Below are 23890 nucleotides of genomic sequence, written 5' to 3'. Positions count from 1 at the left end.
AACAGGGCTTCAAAGCAAATACAGCCTGGTTTTGCAAATATTCTTAAAGTGATTCTTTCTTTGAGATTAGAGGGTGCATGAATCACCTATTTCTTACTAGAGATGGGGCCATCTGCCTCTGTTATAATGAATTTAGATTTCTAATAGCTGTCTTAGTTGACTTTGATAGCCAGCAAGTGAAATTTCTGAATTGTTACTGAAGGCAACTATGGGATTTACCAGGTTCAGATAAGCCACTCATTCTGCTTTCAATATTCATGTGCATATTCTTATGAGCACCTAGAGCTTAAAACATGAAAAACCATGTAGCAGTAATTCTATTTGGGTAGAATTTTTTTGTCTGTAAGTCAAAAACGTTGTGTCTTTTCTGAGAACTGCCCCTTTTGTGCTTACATTGCAACAGCTAATACCTAGTTTGCGGCACGGACCTTTTGCAAGACCATCTCACTGAGGCAGCCCTGATCTAAGTAAAGAGCTGCTCCACTGCAGGCCTGTCAGTGTGACACTGGGAGGTGTGCTGCACTGTCTGTCACCTTCGCTCCGGTGAATTTACATCTCCAGCACTGTGTAGCTATTATTATCTTTGATACGGGTGGGGAAATTCACTTGAGACATGCTTATTTCTCTGAGGTCACATAGCAAATCAGAATGTGTCTCACTACTAAGTTCTGCCTGCAGAAACCTCATTTCTAAACAACATTTTCATTTCTTCTTCTTCCCCCCCCCCCCCCCCTTTTTTTTTTCTCTTTTTTTTCCTGGTGTCTGTGTGTGGGTTTTTAAGATTGCAAGTACACCTGCCATGCTCACTGCCGAGACCTGGTGCACCTGGGCTGCCGGCGGAATGGAAAATTAATGGACTGCCTCGCTCCACATGACACCTTAGATTCATCTTACAGCAGCGGTCAGGTAATAGATCTCGTGTTCGTGTAATTACTGCTTTCTCTCGTCAGCTCTGTAACAAAGTGTGGTCTGCCTGCCTCACCTGGCTGCTCAGGAAGAATGTCTCACTTAGGCATCACCAGCAAAGCTGGATTTCCCAGCCAGTGCTGTGATTTCACAGAACAGCTGGGTCGAGGTGCAGCTGGCTGCTGCCAGCTGGATCACTCCTGCCCCCATTAATTTGCAGCTAAACTGACTGACAAGTAATCCCACAAAACAGTGTTTTTCCCATTGGTTTGGGCCACTGTGGGGTCATTTACACCTAACCAGTAGAAAACTGTGAGATGGCACCTGTGATAGCATAGACACTCTCCTTTTTTAATTTTTAGGGGGGAGGGAGGATGAAGAATTGTGTCAAGTTTTTTGTGTGTACATTCATTTTTTCAAACCTTTTATTTAAGCACCAAACCCCCCCTTCATTAACCTAGGTCTGGTTTAAACTTAGAGTTTTACTGGTTTAACTGAAAAGTGTTATTCAAAACATAATTAGTGAAAACAAATTGGTATATGCATGTCCACAGTGGTCAATTTAACCTTTTTACTATCTTTAGAACTCATACTGAAGAATGAGAGGGATAAAACCCAAACAATCCCACATCCAGCTATCATTGGTCATGGTCATGTTATTCATTGTAAGAATTTATGTTGTTCACTTTAAGAATCAAGAGAGATTCATAGAACAGTCACACCTACCCTGGCTTTCATTAGCCACAGAATTGCCAAGCACAGGCTGCGCCATGCTCCAAGCTATCAGCTGTAAAATTTGTGACCACCCAAAATTCTTCTGTCTTCAAGAAATGCCCCCCTTCCTTCTGCCCCACCATAAGATGCATAAATGCATAAAACTAATGTTCTGACACACATCAGTTGTACACCCTGTGTCACTTTTCCTACCCAAAGGATATCACGTTAGCAGATTTGTGGGGTGGGTTGTTTGGGTCTGTTTTGGTTTTTTTTTTAATAATGTTGTACAGAATAAACATTTTCAATTTAAGTTAAGCATATTTTGGTATCTTACAAATATTTATGCTGAGGCCTTAAAAGACTATTTCCTATGGCAAGAAACTAGAGTTCTTTGGTATTTTTTCTTGCAGTATTGTCCATTATATATAGTGGAGGCACTATAACTGCCCTCACAAGCTGCCCAATTATGTGCATGAAAGATTGCTCCACAAATGTATTAACACACTACAGCAGATACCCCTTTTAGACAGCAACTTCTGCTTTAAATTTTTCTTTACTGAAATCAGTCTGGTCTAAGGAATCAAACAGATACCACTTGTCTTCAAAGTCATTACTATCTTCCTACTTTAACTTACCTACTTGTCTGATACGCAGTCACAGGTGATTGTAGCCATAGCCCTATTTAAAGGCAGATACTGAACAATACTAAGGAGGGCAAGGGAATCCTCCTTGAGGATTGCAAAAATTTATTCTGAGTCAGCTCTGAAGTCCAGCAACACAATCATTAACTAATGATGATGTACTGCCATTTCACTGAAATAGTCTGAGGACACACAAAGCAAAGCAAGCTTAACTTGGTGGAAAAAGCAGCAAGAAATATTAACATATAGGTGAGATAAAACCCAGTGCTTACATTCCTCTGTGATGATCACTCACTCACCTGTGAATCAAACAAAAGAAGTATTTTCTCAGAGGATTCCAAATTAAAAAATAGTGCACCACTTTTCCTTCCCAGATTCCTGTTAAGCAAAATTCTTATAGAATATACAGAAGGCCTAAAATGTAGCTGGGAAACATTTGTGATGGACAAAGTTAGACTTTATCCTCAACCCTTGCCATAGATATGTCAGACAGATTCCAGGAAGCATTTTTATAATTTTATTTTTTTAGCAGGAAAAAAATGGAACTTGCTACAGACTTAGGTCAAAACCAATTTTTATGAAATCCTAATTCTACCAAAAAGTAAAATAATCCAGGTAAGTAAAAAACAATATTTGGTCACACAAAGACGTGTAATGACTTCTAGTGACTAGAGTGATTTTTCAGCACAGCCCTGGAACAGGCTGCCCAGGGAGGGGGTGAGGTCACCATCCATAGAAGTATTCAGAAAATGAATAGATGTGGTACTTCATGATATGGTTTAGCGGCTTTGCTAGTATTTGGTTGAAGGTTGGAACTGATGATCTTGGAGGACTTTTCCAACCTTAATGATGGTATGATTTTAAAATTTCTGAACACTCTTGCTGAGCTTGCTGCGTGTTCTCCAGGTCATCACTGAATTTTCTCTGCAAGTGCAACATTTTATCTTGTAGAAGAGCTACTGCTCCAGCCACCCAAACTGTGACTGAGGACACAGTGTTTCTTGTGAGCGCCTGTGTCTTGCTGTTGGAGAGAGTGAAGGGGAACAATTCAGATGCTGACAGGCAGAGTAGCAGGGATGGAGAGGAGGAAGGACATGGCAACACAAGTTTTGGAAGTGTGGGTGACTGTCAGCAAGAAAATACCATAGGAACAGAGAGAGAAAGGCATTAAAAATAATTTTTACTCGAAACGACATATACAGCTTGCCTGCGAGAGATCTAAAAAAGCGCTAATGCTGTCCTGGATATGAATACTGAGCAAGGAAACTGTTTCGTGTTCTTTGAGCCTTACAGTACTTAAGGGAGCCAAATTTCATGTGCATTTGTTTGTGTGCAACAGGATCGCATCAAAGAAGTACTGTTTTTTCCCTACTGATTTCCTTCCTCTTGGAAGAAGTCACACTTTGGCTGCTTGCAGTGGATGACAGTTGTTGCAAATCTCTTTCCTCACTAGCTGTTCGGGTCAGTGTGTGCCTGACAACTGGTACACGGAAGATGAGGATTCAGTTGCTATTTTCAGCATTCATCATCCATTGGTTTTGAAGCAGCAATCATTTACATGCAGAAAACCTGGAATGTTTCCTGTTGGGTCATTTTCTTTACGCACAGCTGTCCCATATGCACAGTGCTGATGGAGCTACCACAGGAATCTGCAAGGTTTGAATTCACTCCTTCCTCTGCTACTGACCTGCTCAGACCACTTTGTCTTTCTAGGACTTGTCGACTTTTTTGTAGGTAAAAAAGGAATTAGAATTTAAAAAAATAATTTTAATATCTCTGAATGGGAACATTGTTGCAAAAGCTGGCATTAGGTTACTATTTAATTAAACACAACGCCCATCTCAGCTGCCTTCTCAAAATTACTCTTTCCTTCCATGCTAAAATTTTCTGGACTTTATCAGCCTTAAGGTGATTTTCGACTTTCTGTTTAAAGTTTGAACTTGCATCTCACATATAAAACTGAACAGGTGTTTAGTATAAGATTGTGAAGGGGTCAGAGGATGGAAAAAAGACTGAACCTATTTTCCTTGCAAAATTATTCTTGCATTCTTATTCCATGGATGGTGTCTAGTCTGCAGTGTTTTAGTTAGATGCAGGACTGTGCTTTTGAAACAAATCTTTCAATTGTCTTCACTTCCCTTGATTTGACTGATACAAGGGAGTAGTCTTAACATACATAAAATCAATTCCACTTCAGGTGAAAATTAAGCTGCTTCCTGAAGCCAGTGAGAAGAGGCACTCCAGGAGCCTACCTAACACACTCAGTCCACCGGATCAAAGCAGAGATTTTCTTAAGTAAACATTATGAAGGGTTTGTATTGAGGACTTTGGATTCTCAGCACCACTTGCTGACCTTTACAGAGCTGTTTGCTGCACTACATTATTTGCTAAAATAGGCATTAGGTTCTTGGCACAGAAGTTTCCCCAGCAAGAAGCAAACTGTTAAGTGTTCCAGTGATGCCCGCTTTTGCTTTATCTACATTGTGACTTTGAAAATCACATGGCATGCAAAGCCAGTTAATTTTGCATGAGCTATGCTAGTCAAATGCAGAGCTGCAAAGATCGCACATGTATTTGGGAATGTCTCACCCATACTGTGAACATCAATTTAAAATGTGAAGGTATTTTGCAGGAGTGCTCAAACTTTGTAGTATTTATAGAGAGGGATGACTTGCTAACAGATCATAGTCTTGGGCTTTGTGCCTTTTCTTCTTACTGGGATAACTGTTTTATTTGAAGTACATTTTGGTTTTTTTTAAACACTAAAGCTCTAGTTTGAAGTCATTATATTGTCACTCTTGTGCTGGTACAGGTTAGATCTTTTCTTGTAAAGAATCATGACACCTCTGTATTTGCATAAATTCCTTCACACAGGGAGATGATTACTTTGTGATGTAGAAGTAGAAGATGCTTTGAACTCTAACTCTCTAACCATTTTAGATTGGTCAGGCAATGTGAATATATCTCCTGCTTGATAAGGTGAAATAAACTGCACTTCATTCTGCTGCAGTGACCTGTGGTGCCCTGAGTGCAGCAGACCTCGGCGCCCAGCTGTAGTCTGTGGTCCTGAATGCTTGTCCATGCCCATACACTTTTGCATGTTCTCCCTGCTCTTCCACTCCCAGTGGCACCAGGACTGCTGGTTTTGGCCAATGCACTTTTAAAATGAGTCAGGAAAATGTTGCAGCTTCTAATGTTTGCCCTTGCAATCATTCAGCGCTTCAGTTCTCAACACAGCCCATGAACAGTGCTGTCAGCACAACAGGGGCTGGGTGTTTTGATGTGGCTGGAACACCTTAAACTCCAAATAACCCTGAACAAAATGTCTCGTTGAGCTACAGTTTGAGAATCTAGGCTTAAGATTTCCCTTATGAGAAAAAGGAATTTCTTACAGGCTCTTAACTGCTGATTTTGCAAAGAGAGTCAGCAGATTTCCGGTGGATTTCCCTCCTGTGTGATTCTGCCAGGAACTGGAGCACTTGGGTGCACACATGAGTGGTCAAACAGTCTCAGAATCTGGAATATAGTCATGCAGCTTGACTTTGTTAACAAGTCACTGGAGCTCAAAAGGCCTAATTTTTGAGCTGCTTTCTCTGTATGTGTTTATATACACACATATATATTTCATTATAAAAAGGTCTAGGAAATTCCATGATGTAGCTGTTCTTACAGATCACTAAGGCTGCGGGGTTAAATACCGAAAAATGAAACTCACGATGTCAAACATACTGCAAGTATCCAATGGCAGAAATATACGGCTCAGGTGAAAATTGTGTGGCCCTAGATGTTTCCCTCCTGAACAGACTTCCTACAGAGATTAAAGAGGAAGTGATCTATATAGGTTCTCTGTGGTCTTGTAACAGAGCACTCAGAGAAAGCTGGGGAAAGAGTTGCCAGTTTCTTCCATGAACAAGCAGAGTGGGATGAATAATGCTCCTTTCCAGCAATCCTCTCCTGTGCTACCACATTGCTGATTACAGGCACAACACCTCTGACTGACATGCCAAGGCCTTCTCAAAAGTATAAGAAGTATCAAAACCATTATGCGGATTTTAATGTTATCTTGTTTTTCTATCATCCTAGATGAATCAAAATGTAACATTTTTTTATGTATAAGCCACAGATAGAATTTCTTTTCTTCTTTAAGTTGACAAGCCTTCCCAAAGAGGTCTTTCTACGCTCAAATTTTCTCAAAGACAGAGGGCACTCAGAGTTGAGGTTTGTACAAGACCTAAGGCACTTGGTAAAGTATAGAAGGGGATATAGGGTTTTGCAAATGACTTGCATAACAACACCTCCCAGAGTGCTTCAAATTGCATGAATGCCATGGAGAAGAATGAGAGGATCTCACAGTGCTAATACAGAAAGTTCTGGACATGGAAGGGCACTGAGGTTGTCACCTAAATATACCTGAAAGTGGTTTCAGTTCTTTCCCTTAAAAGGTGTGGTAGTTGAACATCTCTTCAAAAATAACCCATGGAGAAAAAATTGACAACACAGAGCAGAATATCATAATGTAGGTGTGTGCAGTTCTTGATTAATAATGAAAGCTACCTTTGAGCAATTGATTGCTCTCCTCTACTAACTCTGTACAATGGGCATGGGTTTTATGGCTCACATATTTCAAATCTGTTAAACCTGGTTGTGCTTGGTAGTAGTTGAAAAGAAAAGAGGAAAACAGAATTATGTTTGCTTTGGCAGGCAAAGCGAGATTTAAATTTTGACAGTAACTGCAAAAACTTTTAAACCAAAACTGAAGCTGATTTCAGTTCTAATTGTGTATATTGCTCAAGTTACTATTAGGGAATTCTATTTGGCAAAAATAAAAGGTTTAACTGATTAAATGAACTAGAAATTAGTTCCAAGCTTTCAGAAAATAATTTGAGAGTATCCACAACAGTTCCTGGGGCACTACCATTTGCAACCATGCCTCACAAGGATATTATTAAAACAGGCTTTGCACAGTACTGACTTAAGATCTTTAAGTCATAAATTAATTGCCACATTTTATAGAGTCGAATTTACTCTATCAGATATTTGGACTTCTTTAGTATTCTCTGGCATAAACACTGGAATATTTTCTTGGGTTTGCTTGAGCTCACTGAACAAATCCTTGGGTCGATGGTGACTGAGGCAGTAGTTGAATATTGCAAGTAGGACAAATCCAAAAGACACATTTAAACAAGGAGAGAGTTTTAGAACTCAGAGTAGGCCTCGAACCCGGGAAGTAAAGACTGGACGGGGCACGTAGTGAGGGAACTTGTATCATCATACCACCAAATAGAGCTAGTACTAGAACTGATATTTTTGACAGAGAGAACATCAGCTTCCTGGTGGAAATACTCAGCCCACAGAGGCAATCTGAGTTGTGTTCATACGCTATTATATTTTTTAAACTTCTTTTAAAAACCCACACATTTTGATCAGTAAATCTGTCTTCAAACTTTTTTCTTAAGTTGGGGTTGTTGGGGTTTTTTCCATTTTAAGTACTTGGATAATATTCAGGCCTGACCTTTCAAACAGAAGGGTAGCAAACTCACTGCTTAAAGCGCACATTACTGAAACCCAGAGAACATCAATTATCAGTTGTTTAGCAACCAGATCAATATAGTCAAACAGCTTTGATTTTCTAGTTCTGTAGAAGAAGCAGACAAGGTTTCAAATTACAGGAAGATTCTCCTGTTAGACAAGGGGAACATTTAAAATGGACTTCTGATTTTTTGCACAGTTAGGTGTTTTCATATTCAAGAGGTTTGTATTGTCTTCCTAGAAAATACATTTTCCTAAAAATGTAGCCAGCCTCAACCTGCCATTTCGTCAGCTGCCATTGTAAGATCAATGTTCTTTTTTCACTATTTATTTCTAATACACACATTTTTCCACAATCCTTTCCAGTTCCTGCTGTCAGTGTAGTGCCAGGTGTAGGATGTAAAATACCTACTGTATTTTTTTTATTGTGCCAGTTTTCTTCCTAATTCAAAGTTATTAATATTTTCCCAGTATCTCAGCAGGCTCAGAAGAGCACAGATGATTGCATTACAAATTTAATACAGGTAATACAGGCTTGCAGGTCCTGTAGGTTCCAGGTGGTTCTCCAGTATTCAAATAGCATTGCTTAATCATGTTGGAGAAAAATTTCAAGGAGAATTGATCCTCTAAAATGTTAAGTTCTATGTGGAGCCTGAGGGTTGGGCTCGTGACGGTTTGCAACAGAGGGATCAGAGAACATTTCTGTCTTTTCTTCAGTGTAGATTTTTCAACATGCATATCAGGACAGCAATCACTAGGACAGTTGGTTTTGATGTGGCATGTGAAGGCAAATGGGTGTTGCATCAAATCGTGCGTGCTTGAAGATGTGTATTTGGCTGTTTTGTGTTGTAGATTACGATTGTACATGGAAGCTGCACAGTTACTGGGTGATAAATCACTGACCATGATAGTATCCTCAGTGTCTTACTCAACCCTCAAAACATGCAAAAGAAAATGAGCACTGGTAGGGAAATGGTTAAATGGGGTGTAAATGCTAGGCCCTGCAATCTCTGTCTCAGTGAAGTCCTAACACTGATTTTTCTCAGAAGTCCATATGCTGTAGATGACAGATGGAGTACTGAACTTTGCCTATCAGTTAGAGACAAGCTGGCAAACAGAGTGACAGTGGCTTTCATTCTACCCCTCATGGCCTGATTATGTTTTTCATATCCATTAAACACCTCAATCTAAACAGAATTACCAGCAGCCATGTCAGGTCTGTCCTAATCTATTAATCCACAGGGGTAAAGCGGTGACTGGCTTTCAAGTAGAACAAGGGTCTCAAGAGATATTTAATATCACACACTTTCTAGTGCATTTATTCAAGAGGCTGATTTTATTTTGCATTTGAATATTCAGGAAGGTAGCTGGGCTGGTGACATGATGCAGACTACTTAATTCATCCCATGTAGACCTGCCCTGAGCAAATAATGAGATGGCAGTGAGAACCGATTAGAAAAGAAAGTCGGAACTGTTCGGAAACTCACATCCCATGTTCTCAAATACTCTTCCAGCTTCACATTATCTGGGTTTTTTTTAATAGAGTTTCAGCCTTTTTGTTTGACTTATGGCATTAGCAGCTGTTGGAAATATACACAGAAGAGATTGCTGCTGCCTTTTGACTCAGTGCAGGAAGGGCATGATGCAAAAGCTTCCCTGGTGGGGAAGGAAGGTGGGGAGTGGTTTTTGATTATTTTCAATGATAACATTGCTGGGTGAAGATAGGAAAATATTTGTTCCCAGTCTTTGATCCAAGTAGCATGCCAACCAGCAGCAACAAAGACAACTGTTAGGAAAACAGGTAGGCGACAGAGCCCTATGTTGTTCTGTTTATCTTACAGGAATGAAAAGTCTTGTTTCCCAGAGAGCAGGAATCAAATGACAGAAGGCAGCATTTTTTCATAGTGATTCATGGCTTCCTCTAACTGGTGACACTGCCTAAAAGCTGCCCTCCAGACTCTTCCTCAGTGCAGAAGAGCCTGCTTGTTCATGGGAGCTCAGTTTCTCCCCAGCTATGTGCATGTGCTGCACTCTGCGTTTCTCTTCTCAAAGAGACCTCATTCTACAGTGAAGCTCCATTCTTGTATGTGCTGTCTCATATCAGTGTGCTCCACAGGAACTGGAGATAAGAACTTAAACCTTCCCTGTTTACTCTGCAAATAGTGTATGTAAGTGATGTAGTGTTAATGCTTCAATATCCTCACTGGGAAAGGGGAAACTGTCACCAGTTACATGCCATTTCAATGCAACAACAGTGAAGTCCTACTAGTTAACCTTCTGGGGAGTAGTGCTGTTCCTACCCAAAGCATGAAGAAGTAGCTCGCTTCCCCAGATCAAAACACGTTAGGTTGTCTTAGCACTTGTGGGAGATCTCAAGCAATAGCCAGTTTGTCATGTTCCCTCCTCCCTTTTCATTTAAGCTATGGTAAGCCTCCATTCCTGCAGCATAGGTCCCACTGGGGATTCAGCACTTCTGCTTCCTGAGACCTTACAATCCTTCACTGCCAAGTGAAAGAGGCTGCCTGGATACAAAAGGCTGTTGTATAGTTTCTTGGGAACACAGAGGCAGAGCTACAAAATGTATACTCCTAGAAGGTTTTTAGATCTGGTTTGTTCTACAAATAATATGCTGATGATTTGTTGGGTCAGTTTGTCGGTTTGTTTTTTGGGTTCTTTGGCATTTTTCTGAATGCTTATTTCATAAATGATGTAACAAACCTTTCAAAAAGTAGATAAAATCCCTTCATCACTTTTTTCAAGATATACACCTTACATTATGGTTGTGAAATCCCAGATGGGATTTTAGATCCAACAGTAGTTTTGCATCTTGATCACCTTTCATCTGTGGCCTTCATATTGCTTATGACTTGAGCTTTGGGTCCTAATCAAGAGGCCCCTCCTATGGATGAGTTTTGGATCACCTCCTAGCCCAGATGACGCTGGAGCCATGATGCTTGGAAGCCGGACAGTTTCCTGAGAAGATAAACCTGGCTGGTCTCTGCATGCCTGCCCTATTTGGATAACCCCTAGAGAAAAATGGAAAAATTACCTCCCCTTTACATTTGAGAAGACAACTTTAATCATGGGATCCCAAGAGATATTCAGACATATATGTTACAATTAGTCTTGTGAACCCATGGAAAGCTGCACATGCCCATTTCAGGTATTTTGCCTGCTGATGTGTTGCAGTAAGATGGATAACTGGATATGATTACTTGATTTGCTGAAGTAATATCCTATGCTTCTCCATCTCTTTCTCTGCTGATGCTTGCAAGTGTGTATTGTAGTCATGGTAAATCCCCTTTTAAGGCTTTGTCTTTTCTGACAGAGTGTCTGTTTACAGGAAGGTAAATGCCATCATCGATTATTTTGCTTTACAATCCTAGGTGAGAACAAAGCAGTGATGATGGTTACCATGGGGCAGCAGGATGAGGTCAGTACCATGCATCCTGCCTGGGCCTAACCTCACCTAGTTGACTTCAGGATAAAAATTATGTTGTCTTAATTTCACTAGGCTTTTCTATCACAATTTCTTATCAGAAAATTATGCAACAGTGTTCTCTGGGGAAGGAAGACCAGTGTATCACAAGGCTGAACACTACTTTTATATTTCTCAGTACTACTGAACTTTTCTTTAGAGGGACATTGCTCAGTCCACACTCCACTCTGTTTTCCATTTGCATTGTTCTCTTCCCTCGACCTTCCTTTTGCCATCCTGAGTAATATTTTCCTTTACAGTAACCTTGAAGAGACATTTCCTTATCTGCATATATGACTAATCAGTAAGGCCTTACGATTATTATAAAGCAGTTTGTTGGAGGTGGGAATTGGAGCATGAAAGGGACCAAGGAAGCCAGATTTGCAGTTCTTGCTCTACTAATGTCTGATTAGATATGGCCTTCAGCAAGTCAATTCGGCCTCAGTTTTCAGATGTGTTGATTTAATTTTTAGTCTTTTGCCTCCAGCTTTCTTTTCTTCGTTGTTTTGGGGGGAGAGAGTTGCCCCTGGCGTGCAAACCTGCTATTTAGTTTTACCTCAAAATATGTCTCAGTCTGGGCAATCAGAAGTAGAAACTGGTTTTGGAAATCGTGATGCTGTGAGTAGTGTTCCTTACCTGTCATCATAATGAGGATGAGCTCTTTCTTGCAAAATGTTATGGGTGGATGAATGCACTAGGTGGGACAGAGTTATGTTCTGAGAACTTGATTGTTTCTTCTTTATGCTTTACCTGTAGCTTCTATGACTATCCCTGAATTTGTTAAAGAATCCATCATTTGGGGAAGGAAAGCAAGGCTGATTTCTTAAAACTGAGGATTACAGATGAAGGTAAATTCAGAGTTAACTCAGTATGAGGGAGTGGGAGGAGTAAAATCTCTGGCACTTGCATTTGTGAACTATGATTTTACTGAGTTCTTTATATTATTTTCCCCACAATTAGGAGATATAGCTAGAGAGAGGAACAATTTATGGGAGTGAATGTATACAAGAAAAAAGTGTTTTGAAAATACCTAGGATCCATATTTTCTGTTGTCATTTGGCAGCTGCTGTCGGTCTGAGAAGTGTCCTTAATGCTACTCTTTGGGGGTAGGTCAGGAGTCCTCTCCTTTGGCTGAACCATTTTTCTGAGATCCCATGCTCCCATCTCCAAGCAGGAACCTTCCAAGCTCAGCTGGGCTGCACACTTCCCACAACTTCCCCTGTCTCAACCCACACCTCAGGCTGCTGGGCTTCACCCCTTTGCTGCCAGGCCCTTCTACCCAGTGCAGGAGCAGCCTGTCAGTTATGTACATCCCCCACGGTGGGACCAGAGAAAGGAGAGACCTCCACTGCCAGAGAAAGAGGGAGACAGAAAAGGGACAAGAGGGGCTGACATGAGCCATCTGGATTTTTTATTTTTGATTCCCTCTGTGTCCCATCAAGCTGTCTGGACCTCCCAGAGCAGCCCTACTCTTGGGGATTCTTGAGAATCACAGCATTAGGTTAGAGAGAGAAAAGGGTGATGTAGGGTCTAGCAGAGTCAGTAAAAGCAGAGTTTTTTGCAGATCTGTCTGCAACAGATCCAGTTCCACTAACAGTTTGTAAACATCCATTTTCTTTTTTCTTTAAGGTAGCCTCAGCTTGCAGTTTTGAGCCTTCTTTGGACTGAGATTGCCTGATGGGGAGTCGGCACAACATGTCCCTGAGCCATGGGGCCTCTGATGTGAGGGAAGTATGTGTGCCTCCATCCCACCCACCCTCAGGCTATCTGAATTTTAAGATGAGTTGGCCATGGTCCAGCGGCTGGCAGCATTTCATAGACAAGTCCTCTAGACTGTGCTAATGCGCTGTGCATAAGAGCAGTCTTATTTTGCACTCTTCTCCACACTTTCGTTTCTTATAAGTCACCTGTGGGTTTTGGCTTCAGTTAAGAAGAAAAAAAAATTGGGCTGTTCTGCTGTAGTCAGATTTGGCAGTCTCACTGGTTACTTCCAGTAATTATCTCCATGTCACAGATATGCTCTTGGTGCCAGTTTTAGGAAAACCTTCCACCTTTTTGATGTCCGGGTAAGGAAATGGATTCTTTCGGAAATTGCTTTTGTCCGAGAACAACCCCTTCTTTACAAATGCTCTCACTGTGATCTTTCACAAAAGGCTGCATTCAAAATTTGAAATATGCTGATATGCAAATAATTTCAATAGCTGACCTGCAGAATTTGTTGGCAGGGCTGCTAAAGGCAGTTTGCTCTGACTCCAGCTGCCTGCTTAATTTTGGCAGCTGTACACTTTCTGGCCCAGATGCCTGCAGTCTCTTGTCCAAGTTAGGAGCTAGTCAAATTCTAGTCACTGTCCTGTAAGTGCACCTCAGCTTATCATCTGCATGAAGAATTAGACCTAAAGCTTGGGCTGCCTTTTGCCTCCCAAAGTTACTCTAAATTGACCCATTAAAGCTGGATCACTGATGTACAGTGGTGGATGTGGCTGCCGGAGCCTCGCCGAGGAGGGGGCCATTGTCGCCTTGCGTTGTAAGGGTATCTGCACGGCCACAGAGCGGTGGCAAGCGCTGCCAGCCATCCTGAGCAATCGCAGGAGGCCTTTGAAAGCAGCCAAGCACACAGGGGCAGGTCCTCTGGAAGAGCAGATGCTGAAGCAGATGTTAAGGCCACATTGAGGACCACGGAGTGCGGCGTGGCAGGGTTGTGACAGGAGGTTGCTTCCAGGACACAGATGTGAAATTCTTAGGTATGGCTTGCAGTGTTGGTGTGCCTCTGTTTCAAATCCTCACACCTCTGCCACAAAAATAATTTTAAAGTTTTGCAGAATTTTGGTAAGTTAATTTAAAAACAGGTCTTTGAAACAAACGGTTTTTAGAAAAACTTTCAGACCCAAACAGAACGAAGGTAGGTACCCTAATGCATACAACAAGGAGCATGAGCTTTTTAGCATTGGTCTGGTGCTATCATAAGTGATGTTTCTGACATATTTTGAGGTCTGCAAGTAAGACTGCAAGTTCACTTACCACTTACTGACCTTGAGGTCCAACCCATCTTTCAATTATCCTGTGACTCTGCTAATTTGGTCACATGTCAGAGGAGGGGAGAAGCACCCACAGTGTTAAGTTACCTGCACATATGGACATACATCTGTACATCTGTTGAGCCGCATGAATATGACCTCTCTTTGTCAATGCTTTGCTGCTGTTGGTCTCCAGGTCTGGCACTCCGGACACTGAGTGCAGGTGGGAATATGTGGTGCTGCCCTGTGATTATGTGGGGGTCTGCCACTGCTCCTGTGGGACGAGAGGTTGATGGTGAATGATGGAGACAGCATATGACTGATGAGAATAAACACTGACCAGCAGAACTCAAGGACAAGGTGTGAGGAACAAAGATCATCCCTTTTAAAACAAAAGTAATGCACTGTTCATGCCAGATGCAGTTTTTTCACAGTTGGCATTGGTGGGATTGCCTTTGTAATGGCAGCTACCCAGATCTGGGATCCAGTTGATAAATGGCACAAAAGGAAGTGCTTGTTGCTCATGCAGTCTGGCGGTTTGTGCCCCAGAGTACTCTGTGTTCCTGTCCTACATGGAGCTTTCCAAGCTCTGACCAGTGACATCTTATCTTGGTATTGCTACAGTAGCCCCCGCTGCCCCAGTGCCCAGCTTGTTTTCCTCTTGGGAAGCTCCATTTTGCCTGGAGGGATGGCTCAGCTGACGAGGCAGCTGTTCTACTGTGGCAGATTTCAGCCTGGTGCTATTAAGAAAAAAGAATTTAAAAAAAAAATTGGTTCCAGTTTATCCTAACCATCTAAGCCCTAAATTGAGGCGGTTCAGCAGCTGCCTCACAAAGAGCTGAGCTGCCTGTGCAGAAGGACCAGGAACTTCTCAGAGAGACGCAGCTCAGAGTGATAGTTAAGGGCAGGAGTAACTACTTGTGCCATACTTCAGTCTCTAGGTGCACAGGTTGCATGGCACGTCTCGACATAGCAAAGGAAACGAGTTGTGGGAGATGTCTTTGTGAGCCTGTAACAAAAGCATTTCTATGTCAGTGACAGAAAAGAGAACATGATGAAACATGTTGCTCAAATGTTGTAGGAAAAAAGCTATATTTAGCTGCTCTAAAAATTGCTAAACATCAGACATGAGGGAAATGTCTGTGGCAACCTATGCTCCTCCAGTTTCACCTGTTGCAGTGTTTCTTAAGTCTAGAAATATCTATGAAATAAGTAACATAGCAGTTAAAACTTTCCCAGAAGAGGTGTAAACAAACTAAACTCACTTGCCCAAACAGCTATTGCTGAACTATGAGTTGACCTTGAGCTGTGTCGATTCACTGTAATGCAAACCATCTGCACACTGAAACAATTAAAGCCTTCACATCTCCTAGGAGTTTCCTTCCTCCGATTATAACTTATGTGCTGTGGTAGAAGCACAGAGGTAAACAGCTAGTTAGTGTGGCCCCTGTGTCTCTGTGTCTGTGTAATTTTATGGTGCAGCACATACAAAACCATTTTCATTTGAACTGGCAGCCAGCTTTCAAGTAGAAAATATAGCATATGCTTGGTACCAAATGCTGGAGTCATAGCTTGTAAGACAGCCTGAGTTAGATACATCTGCTTTGCTCCTCTGCTTCCCTTCCCCCAGCTTCTTCTTTGGCTGTACCAAGTTTTCATGAAGTGTAGGTCATGCTGGAGAGGCAGCGCTTAAATACAGACTGCTCCTGTATAAGGCCCCTCTGCATGTGCTAAACTGAAACCTTCCGTAGGAGCAGTACCTAAGTGCACTGAGTCTGGGCTGTGTCTGAAGTGAAAGCCTTGGATAGCAATTACACATGATTTTGTAAAAATTGTATTTAATTTACAGCTACTTTGGTTTCCAGAAGCTCAGGGTTTACACTCTTTAAAGCCATAAAAAATCAATCTACAGGCATGGCATTAGAGTTTGGATGTTGCCATGGTGGGAAAATACCAAAGATGTTGTTCTGTAGGATTGCTGTACAATTTGCTGTGTCTCACAACTGGCAAAGTTTCATATTAAAATCTCTGCACTATAAAACCTCTTTTTAACACATTCTTCCACCATTTATGTCCATCCAGATGACAACAGCACTAAAACCTCAGATCCTCCCTCTTCGGATCACAGGAAAGAGTAATCATGCAAGCTCAGTAAAATAAGAAAATAAATTTATTTTGTAGGAATAGGGTTTTTTTCTGTAAAAAAGTTTTAAACACTCATTTTTAGAAAACAATCCTAACATTCTAGAAAATGAAAACATAAGCAATGTAAACATAAGACTGTAAAATTAAAATAATTAAATATTTTGCTTTTAAAGTTAAGTCTGAAAAATAATGAGTAGATGCAGCACAGTTTCTGAGCCAGCCATGCTTATTTGTCTCTGTGGCCAAAGGCTTCCATCCTAGGGAGTGACCTCTGGCCTCTGGCCAGGTACCATAAAGCAACTCGGGTCCACATTTCTCAGAGCTGGCTGTGTCCTACATGCCTGCATGTGTGGACTCAGGATATGGCATGCATATTTTATCAGTTCAAAATGCCTGGAAAATGTGGGGGTGGGGGGCTGAGTGGGTGACACTGGCTGGGATAGTGTAAGAGGATGGTAAAGTGCAGAAAAAGACTGGGGGACTCCACACTAGACCCTGGGGCTGAGCTGGGAAGCAGAACTGTTTGGCAGTGTTGGCTCAAGTCCTATAAATTCTAGGTCATGTGCACATTATGTGTAAAAGACTACCTATAACAAATAGACAAAAGTATATAAATTGCTAGATTTACAGTTTCCTCTGTGACCTCAGTACTGACCCATGTCTGACCTCTGCTGCAGGCCAGAGAAGTAATGAGGGTCTTGGTCATGCCCTGCATGCAGGCTTTGCAGGAATATGTTAAGCTTGAGGCAGTCAGTCATGAAAGAGGCATTTCCCACCTTTCAAGTAAATGCCTCTGAGACCCAAATATATCTCCTTTGTATTTATTTTTTATAACATTATGGGGGTTTTGTTAATGAAATAGATAAAAATAAGTAATGTCAACTTCCCTGCATCAGCCCAGGGCTCAGGTTCTGACCTCCTCACCCATTGCAGGGACCAGACGTGGCAGCCTGTGAGGGGCATAAATGGCTTCTTTCCCTTGGGCTGGGAATGGTGCTCCTACTGCATTTAAGTGCATATGTTGGGTTTTTCCCCTCTGGTTACCTCTTTTTTCTCCCCAAAGTGCTGTCACTACATCTGACTGATAAAATACAGGGAGAGGAGAGCAAGAGCCCTACTGAACCAGGACGCCTCTGGCAAGGCTGCAGCCCCATGTGATCTGCAGCTCTGCTGGACTTCTCATTGATGTAAAGCATCCACTTCCTCCCTTTCTCTTCCCTCCATATGTTAAATCTCCTAAACTGAGGATTTGCGATGCTGTGTACACGCCATTCCACAATTTTGAAAGAAAAAGCACCATATTTTCCTTTTGTTTTCTCTTTTCTAGTTCTCCAGTATCTTCTCAGCCCTGATACATATGCTTTCTTTAGCTGCCTTTCCACATAGATTACTTTTTTCATAATTTTAATTTCTAATTTTTCAGTATTTTTTTTTCTCTAAATCTTCCTTCAAAATGAGAAACATACATCTCAGTTTTCCTAAACATGTGCTCTTTTTCCACCCAGAAACCTCTACAGACATTTGTTTTGGAATTTTATGGAGTTCTGGTGAGGAAAAGTTTATTTCTCTTCTAAAATACTGTCTTTTCAATTTGGGTTTTACTTTGCTGATTTGCCTATTTCTCACTTCTGACTTTTTCCACTTCCTGCACTCCTGTCTCTTCTTCAAGCTCTCTTACTTCTTTCTCCCCCTGCAGCAGTGCTCTCTCAGTGAGGGAGGAAGAGCATGATAGCAGAGATGGGAATCAGAAAGGTCTTGGGCCAGTGAATGGGACACAGACGAAATATGAAAGGAGTTAGTGAGATTTATCTAAGAGAAAGCTTGATTCATGGCAAAATATTCAAAGGTGGTCACATCCTACTGAGAATGTGAAATGTTCCGTAGCCCTGCAGAAGTACGGGGGCCAAACCCCAATTACCTTGCGCTAGCAGCTGGCAGCTCCTCCCGCTCTGCTGGGCTTGCAGGCTGGGGAGGGAGCGGGCGGGCAGAGCAGGCAAGCAGGGCTGCCCTGCTGCAGCCCCCAGCATTTCAGCGGGCTGGGCTGGCTCCACAGACACAGGGCACTGCACTTCAATTTTTTTCAGGTTTTTCCAGCTAAGGGTGGACTGGATGGATTAGGCAGGCGTTTCAGCAAACAAGTTGTCAGATCTGTTGTCCTATCAAACAGCACTGTTTTTCTGGGATGGTTGTCTTCACAGACTGTTGAGATGATTTACTAGAAAGTCCTAAACTTGTGTGGGCAGCTTCTAGGGGGTTTCTATGATCTATAGCAGTCAGACTTATTAAACAGAGCAAAATGTCATCTCATACACATTATGACAAGACAATTTCAAGTTCTTTGTCTAGGAAATGACAATTGGGATGTGATTCCCAGACCAGAAGGCCCCTTCCCCCACCGATTCACCAGCTGAGGACAGATGCTGGGAATCAGATTGCAGCTACAGCACAGTAGGGCTCACATTTTCATGGTATCCACAAAGCATGCTGAGCTGCCACAGTTGTGGTTTCTATACTTAAAACAGAAGGTCCTAGTTAATTTTTCTGCCCTGAGTATTTTTATACACTGTTAGCAATTAGGAACTGAATTAAAGTAGGAGAATGTCTGTTTTCTGTACATTTTGTTATTGAGTATTTCCTTAAGATTATATTCTCTCATGTATTAGTTCTACTGCTTGCCCTGGCAAGGCATGGGTGCTTCCAGAGAATTGGATGAGAGCACTCCCAGGCCTCTGAAGCTTCCCTTATGCCAACCTTTGCTTATACTTATGTCTGACTATCCACATCAACGGGACTGTGTGAGTAAGGATGTTTATTCACCTCTTTATTGAATTGGGGTTTCTGGGCTACATCTGGGTCCTGACAGACTTTATCTGACATTGTTGGGACTGGCTACAGCATAAGCTAAAAAGGCCATTGCTGCAGGGAATGGGTTGCCAGATGAAACATGGCTCTCACCTTTGAATTCTTACTACTACTGACATATCCCTGATCCAACCTTTGAAATGAGAGTGAAGGGCAGGGCAAGAGTCACTTCTCATTTGCACAGCTCTCTGGAGCCCTCTGATTAAACATATGACAACCATATGAAATAGTTTTTCATGATTTGTATTGTAAAATCTACTTTTTTGGATCTGTGACAAGAAAGTACCTGTTTAATAATGCAGTCTATAATCAACAGGAGAGGAAGAAAGGAAAATTGCTAACAAGCCTCTCTGTTTTGGAGAGCACTTCTGCCTAACTAGGATGCAAAAAAGTGAAAGAAAAATGCATACCGATACAGCAAAGGACTGCTTTATCAGCTTTATCAAAATCCTTTCAAAGGCAATGGGAGTCTTTCAGTTGGTCCCAGTGGGTTTTGGGGCCGGGCAGGATGTGGGAAGGTGAGTGCTGATACCACCTGATGAGGCCAGACTCCATGTCAGTGTCTTCAAACTGCAGAAATACTCCCTTGGTGAAGGTTGTACTTGTAGTCTTATCCTGGCCAACCTTGAGTCATCTGTCTAAGCTGAATTGATGACATCTGTTTGAGATAAAGGGTATAGAATACTCTGGAAAGCTGTCCAACTCTAACACAAGGATGATGGTAATTCCAAAACTGCCAGAAAGGTACAATTTTATCTTTACGGCTTTAGGTAGCAACCGAGATAAAGAATCCTCCAAACTATGTGCATGTTTGAAATTATGAGTAGCTGTATTGATTGCAGTCACACAGTGCATTTAGGTAGGTGGCCACATGTTTGCAGCATCACAAGAAAGGAGACAAGCACAGTCTTCTTGTTCCATCCACTTTCTCTCTCCCTTCACAGTAGTGTAGGTCTGACTGCTCTGAGCACAACCCTTGGGATGGGAAAGGTGAACTTACTCTGATTTCTGTTATCTTCTGACCAGTCCAAGTATGGTAGATGAAGAACAGAGATCTGGTGAGTGACAGTGTGCCAACATGTAAGAAAGCGATGACATGGGTTATTTTAAATTTCCATCTATCCCTTCCTTTTTGAGGATTTTGGATGAAAAGTTGCCCCAAAGGGGCTTAAGGGTTGGGCAGAATCAAGAATTTTAAGAGCCAGAAAAGGATTACCGACAGTACTGTCTAAGGTTGTGACTGCCGTAACAAGTACCTGTCCCCATGGCATTTCTTCACCAGGAGATGGGGAGAGGCTGTTTACCTGGCTCCTGTTTGTTTTCTGTCTGCACTCATGAGCCTGTGTGGCTGGAATGACCTTGTTTGAATTAACAAGTTGCCGGGGTATGAATCAAAGGATAATTGTCATTGCTGCCAGTGGTACTAAACAGACCTGAGCTATTAATTCAAGACAAATGGGAGAAATGAGTAAACAGAAAGTTTACTGGTGTAAGGAAACTACAGGCCTGAGTAGATATTCTGTGTTGGTTGTATTTCAACTTTATTGCTTTGCTTTGATCATTTGAAATTACTGCTGTTTTCAGCTGGAATGTAAAAAAAACGAAACCCTCATGATTAATTATTTATTTAAAGGGACAGTCTGTTACAAACTGTCTCTTTTCCTCTGCAACTTGTTTTTAGGACAAGTTTTTGTTATATGGACATAATTTAAATAACTAACATAATGGAATAATTATATTTCCCTGTTAAATGTGTTACAAAGAAGCCAAATCAAATGTGCTATTTGGTAGGAACCCCTTTGGATTTCAATCCTAAGCATATCTTAAAATTTAGTATTAGATTAGTCCCATAGGGACTAATCATCAATAAGACTGTTTCCACAGTCAGGGACAGGGTTTGCAAAGACCTATGAAAGCAGAAAATGAGAGGGGGAGAGAGAGACTCATAGCACTCCATAAATGACCAAAAAGGTTCCTGAAACAGCCAGGGGCAAGGGGCTTCTGGAAAATTCATAGCAGTTAGAATTAAATACTGCTAGGGCTGTTAATGAGACTCTTCCTGCAAAGCACTGGTGAAACTGGAGGGATGCTAAAGCAGATTTAGAGGGCGTAAGGAAGTTTAGTCCCTGTGACCCTTTCCTTCCCACAGCCCGTGTCCTGCTTCCCTTCACTGCTCCCACCCCACGGGAGGCTGCTGCCCGCAGCTGCAGGGCCATCACAGGTCCTGCTTGCCAGAGCATGTAAGCATCCTCGCAGGATTTCACCCAGGGGAGACTGAAGTCAGAGGAAGTAGAAAAGGAGGAATTCTTCTCTTGAGATCTCCACATTACTTTTTAAATTATAATAGAAATGCAATCTTAAATGCTACAGGACCCTCCAACCCATGCCCTACCTTGCTTTTTTCCTTTCCTGCTCCTTTGACCCAATGCCTTTTGATGTAGTCTGTCACAAGTCTGGAGAGAAGACCAAGGCTTGCGTGCAGAAGTGAGCATCTTGGTCCCGAGCCTCAAAGCAGGATTATTGGCCATGCGAATGTTTTGCGGCTTTCCCATTTCAATGAGTCCTCCCAGTTTCTCTGTCAGAGGGCTGAGGGGATGTTTTAGAAACATGTAAACATCATGCAGTTGGTAATGGAGTTAATGTAAACTCTATAGGATGTTTTATCAGTTGTCCCTTTGTTTAGTCTGGGAAGCAGAAGAATGAGAGGAAGAAAAAGAGTCCTCAAATACCGAAAAGGTTTCTCTAAAAAACCAGCAATTAACTGTTCTACCTCTGTTTCTTTTGTTAAGAAACAAATGAGCAAGGTTAAGGATTTAAAATGTGATGCTAGTAAAAACTTTCTAACTCAATAAATAACTTAAACACTGGAAGGGATGGCCTATAGTGGAGGTGCTACAGCACCATTTCAGGTTTTAAGAATGATTTAGCTAAAGGACTGTTAGGGATGGCATAAAGCACTTGGTTCTTCCTCAGAGCAGGAGATGAATTGTCTGAACTAATAATCTGTGTAGTCCTGTTCAACCATACTTTCCTGTGGTATTGTGATCACTTCAATAAAGTGATATTTTAATACAAATAAAGCAATGAAACTGAAGGACCTTGTGAAACAATCTATCTCTATGCAATTTGATGTCCGGTTCTAAGGGTTATTTCAGTTATGGTAGTTCAAAGTCCTAATTCTTGCCCGATGCATAAAACTATTCACACCTGTTTTGCCATTTAGGAAGTCAGCTTTCACTTCTCTGGAAGCTATGCTTGATATTTCATTTCTCTCAGCTGACTCTCCAAAACCACAAATTGATTTAAAACTGAATTTTGTCCTAGAAAGGAACAGTCATTTAAATTGTTGTTTTTCCTCCTACACAACAAATGACTGTATGTCACACAGGTTATCTTTGTCTGTGATTGCTTTTTATTCTTATTTTATTCATGAGATTCTTCCTTTGAAACAGAGGGCCTATTACTATTTTACGTTGTGTTACTTGGGCCACCACTTTTAGCTGGCTACAGTTTAAATATCCTAATTAATTCTATCTATGTAATCAAACTTTAATTGAAAAAAAAGTTCATTCTCCTTTTCTTCATGGGTGCATTTGTAGCACTACTTGCTACTTGAACTTAATGATTCATGTAGAAAAAAAGCATCTCCCTCCTCTCTTCTTGCTGTGTGATCCTATGATAACTGATTGACAGTTGATTTAATTTCTCATCGGATTGAATTATTTCTCAGAAGGACTTATTGAAAGCCTCATAATGCTCCGTGTTTCAGATCTCACTCCTGTGCCATATTCCTTGGCTTTTAAATTAATTTTTTTTTACCTAATCATTCTTCCATAATTCTTCTTAAGAACAAATATGCTTTCAGAAAACTTATTACTACCTTTATCTTGAGACATGGCTGTTTTTTTTCATTCTGCAGTGCTGTTTGGTTTTTTTTCGGTTGACTATTTAAGAGGCCTGTCAGAATGAACCAAAAGTAGTGCGAGTGTTGTAGCATAGAGGTTTCAGTGCAGCACCTAACAAAGAGCCTTGAATGAATCTTACCTATGTAAGATTAAAAAGTCAGTTTGAGAACGTGGAAGAGTACTTGTCAGGGGACAAGTGAAATCCACAGGAGTACCTTGAAAAATACTTGGTTTTGGGTACATTACTTGCAAGCCCCAAACAAAACAAAACTGAAAGGCCTCATATCTGTTTGTACCTTCATGTGAATTGTTTGGTTCAGTGCCACGTCTGAAAAAAAATAAAGTGAAAAATCTCTTGTCAAAATTAGTAGGCTTAAAAACTGAGCTACGGTGGAGGAGTGAACTAATATTGGAAGATCTATCACAGAAAACAGACATGTTTTCTTCATCATTCTTTGTTGCAGAAGGAGAAAATGATACTGTGAATCTTTTGGTGTTACCAATATAAATGGTGCTTTACAGATGAGGTGAATGCCATGCCTTGCTGCCAGGGAATATATAAACTTGAGCCCAGGACTGGCAACTGATCTTGCACAGATGAAGTTGAGCTCTTTTGCAGCAGCTTGTTGTCTCGATGATCCTCTTTGCCAGCTTAATGTTCCACCCATCCACTATCAGGTTTGAGACTGCAGC

The 23890-nt window shown here is 41.4% G+C and overlaps 1 protein-coding gene across 1 annotated transcript in view; it reads left to right on the top strand.

Moving 5' to 3' along the window:
* Positions 1-3866: 3866 nt before the first annotated feature.
* The window catches only part of RASSF3 (Ras association domain family member 3), a 75271-nt gene continuing 55247 nt past the window's right edge, over positions 3867-23890 (top strand). The window contains exon 1 of the mRNA XM_032107067.1: positions 3867-3920. Coding sequence (XP_031962958.1) covers positions 3882-3920 — 39 coding nt within the window. The 5' untranslated portion in view covers positions 3867-3881. The remainder of the gene's footprint in view (positions 3921-23890) is intronic.

The sequence above is a fragment of the Corvus moneduloides genome, chromosome 4, assembly GCF_009650955.1.
Source record: "Corvus moneduloides isolate bCorMon1 chromosome 4, bCorMon1.pri, whole genome shotgun sequence".
Lineage (NCBI taxonomy): Eukaryota > Metazoa > Chordata > Aves > Passeriformes > Corvidae > Corvus > Corvus moneduloides.
The sequence above is the reverse complement of the archived record's forward strand: the minus strand, read 5'-3'. Positions and strand labels throughout refer to the sequence as shown.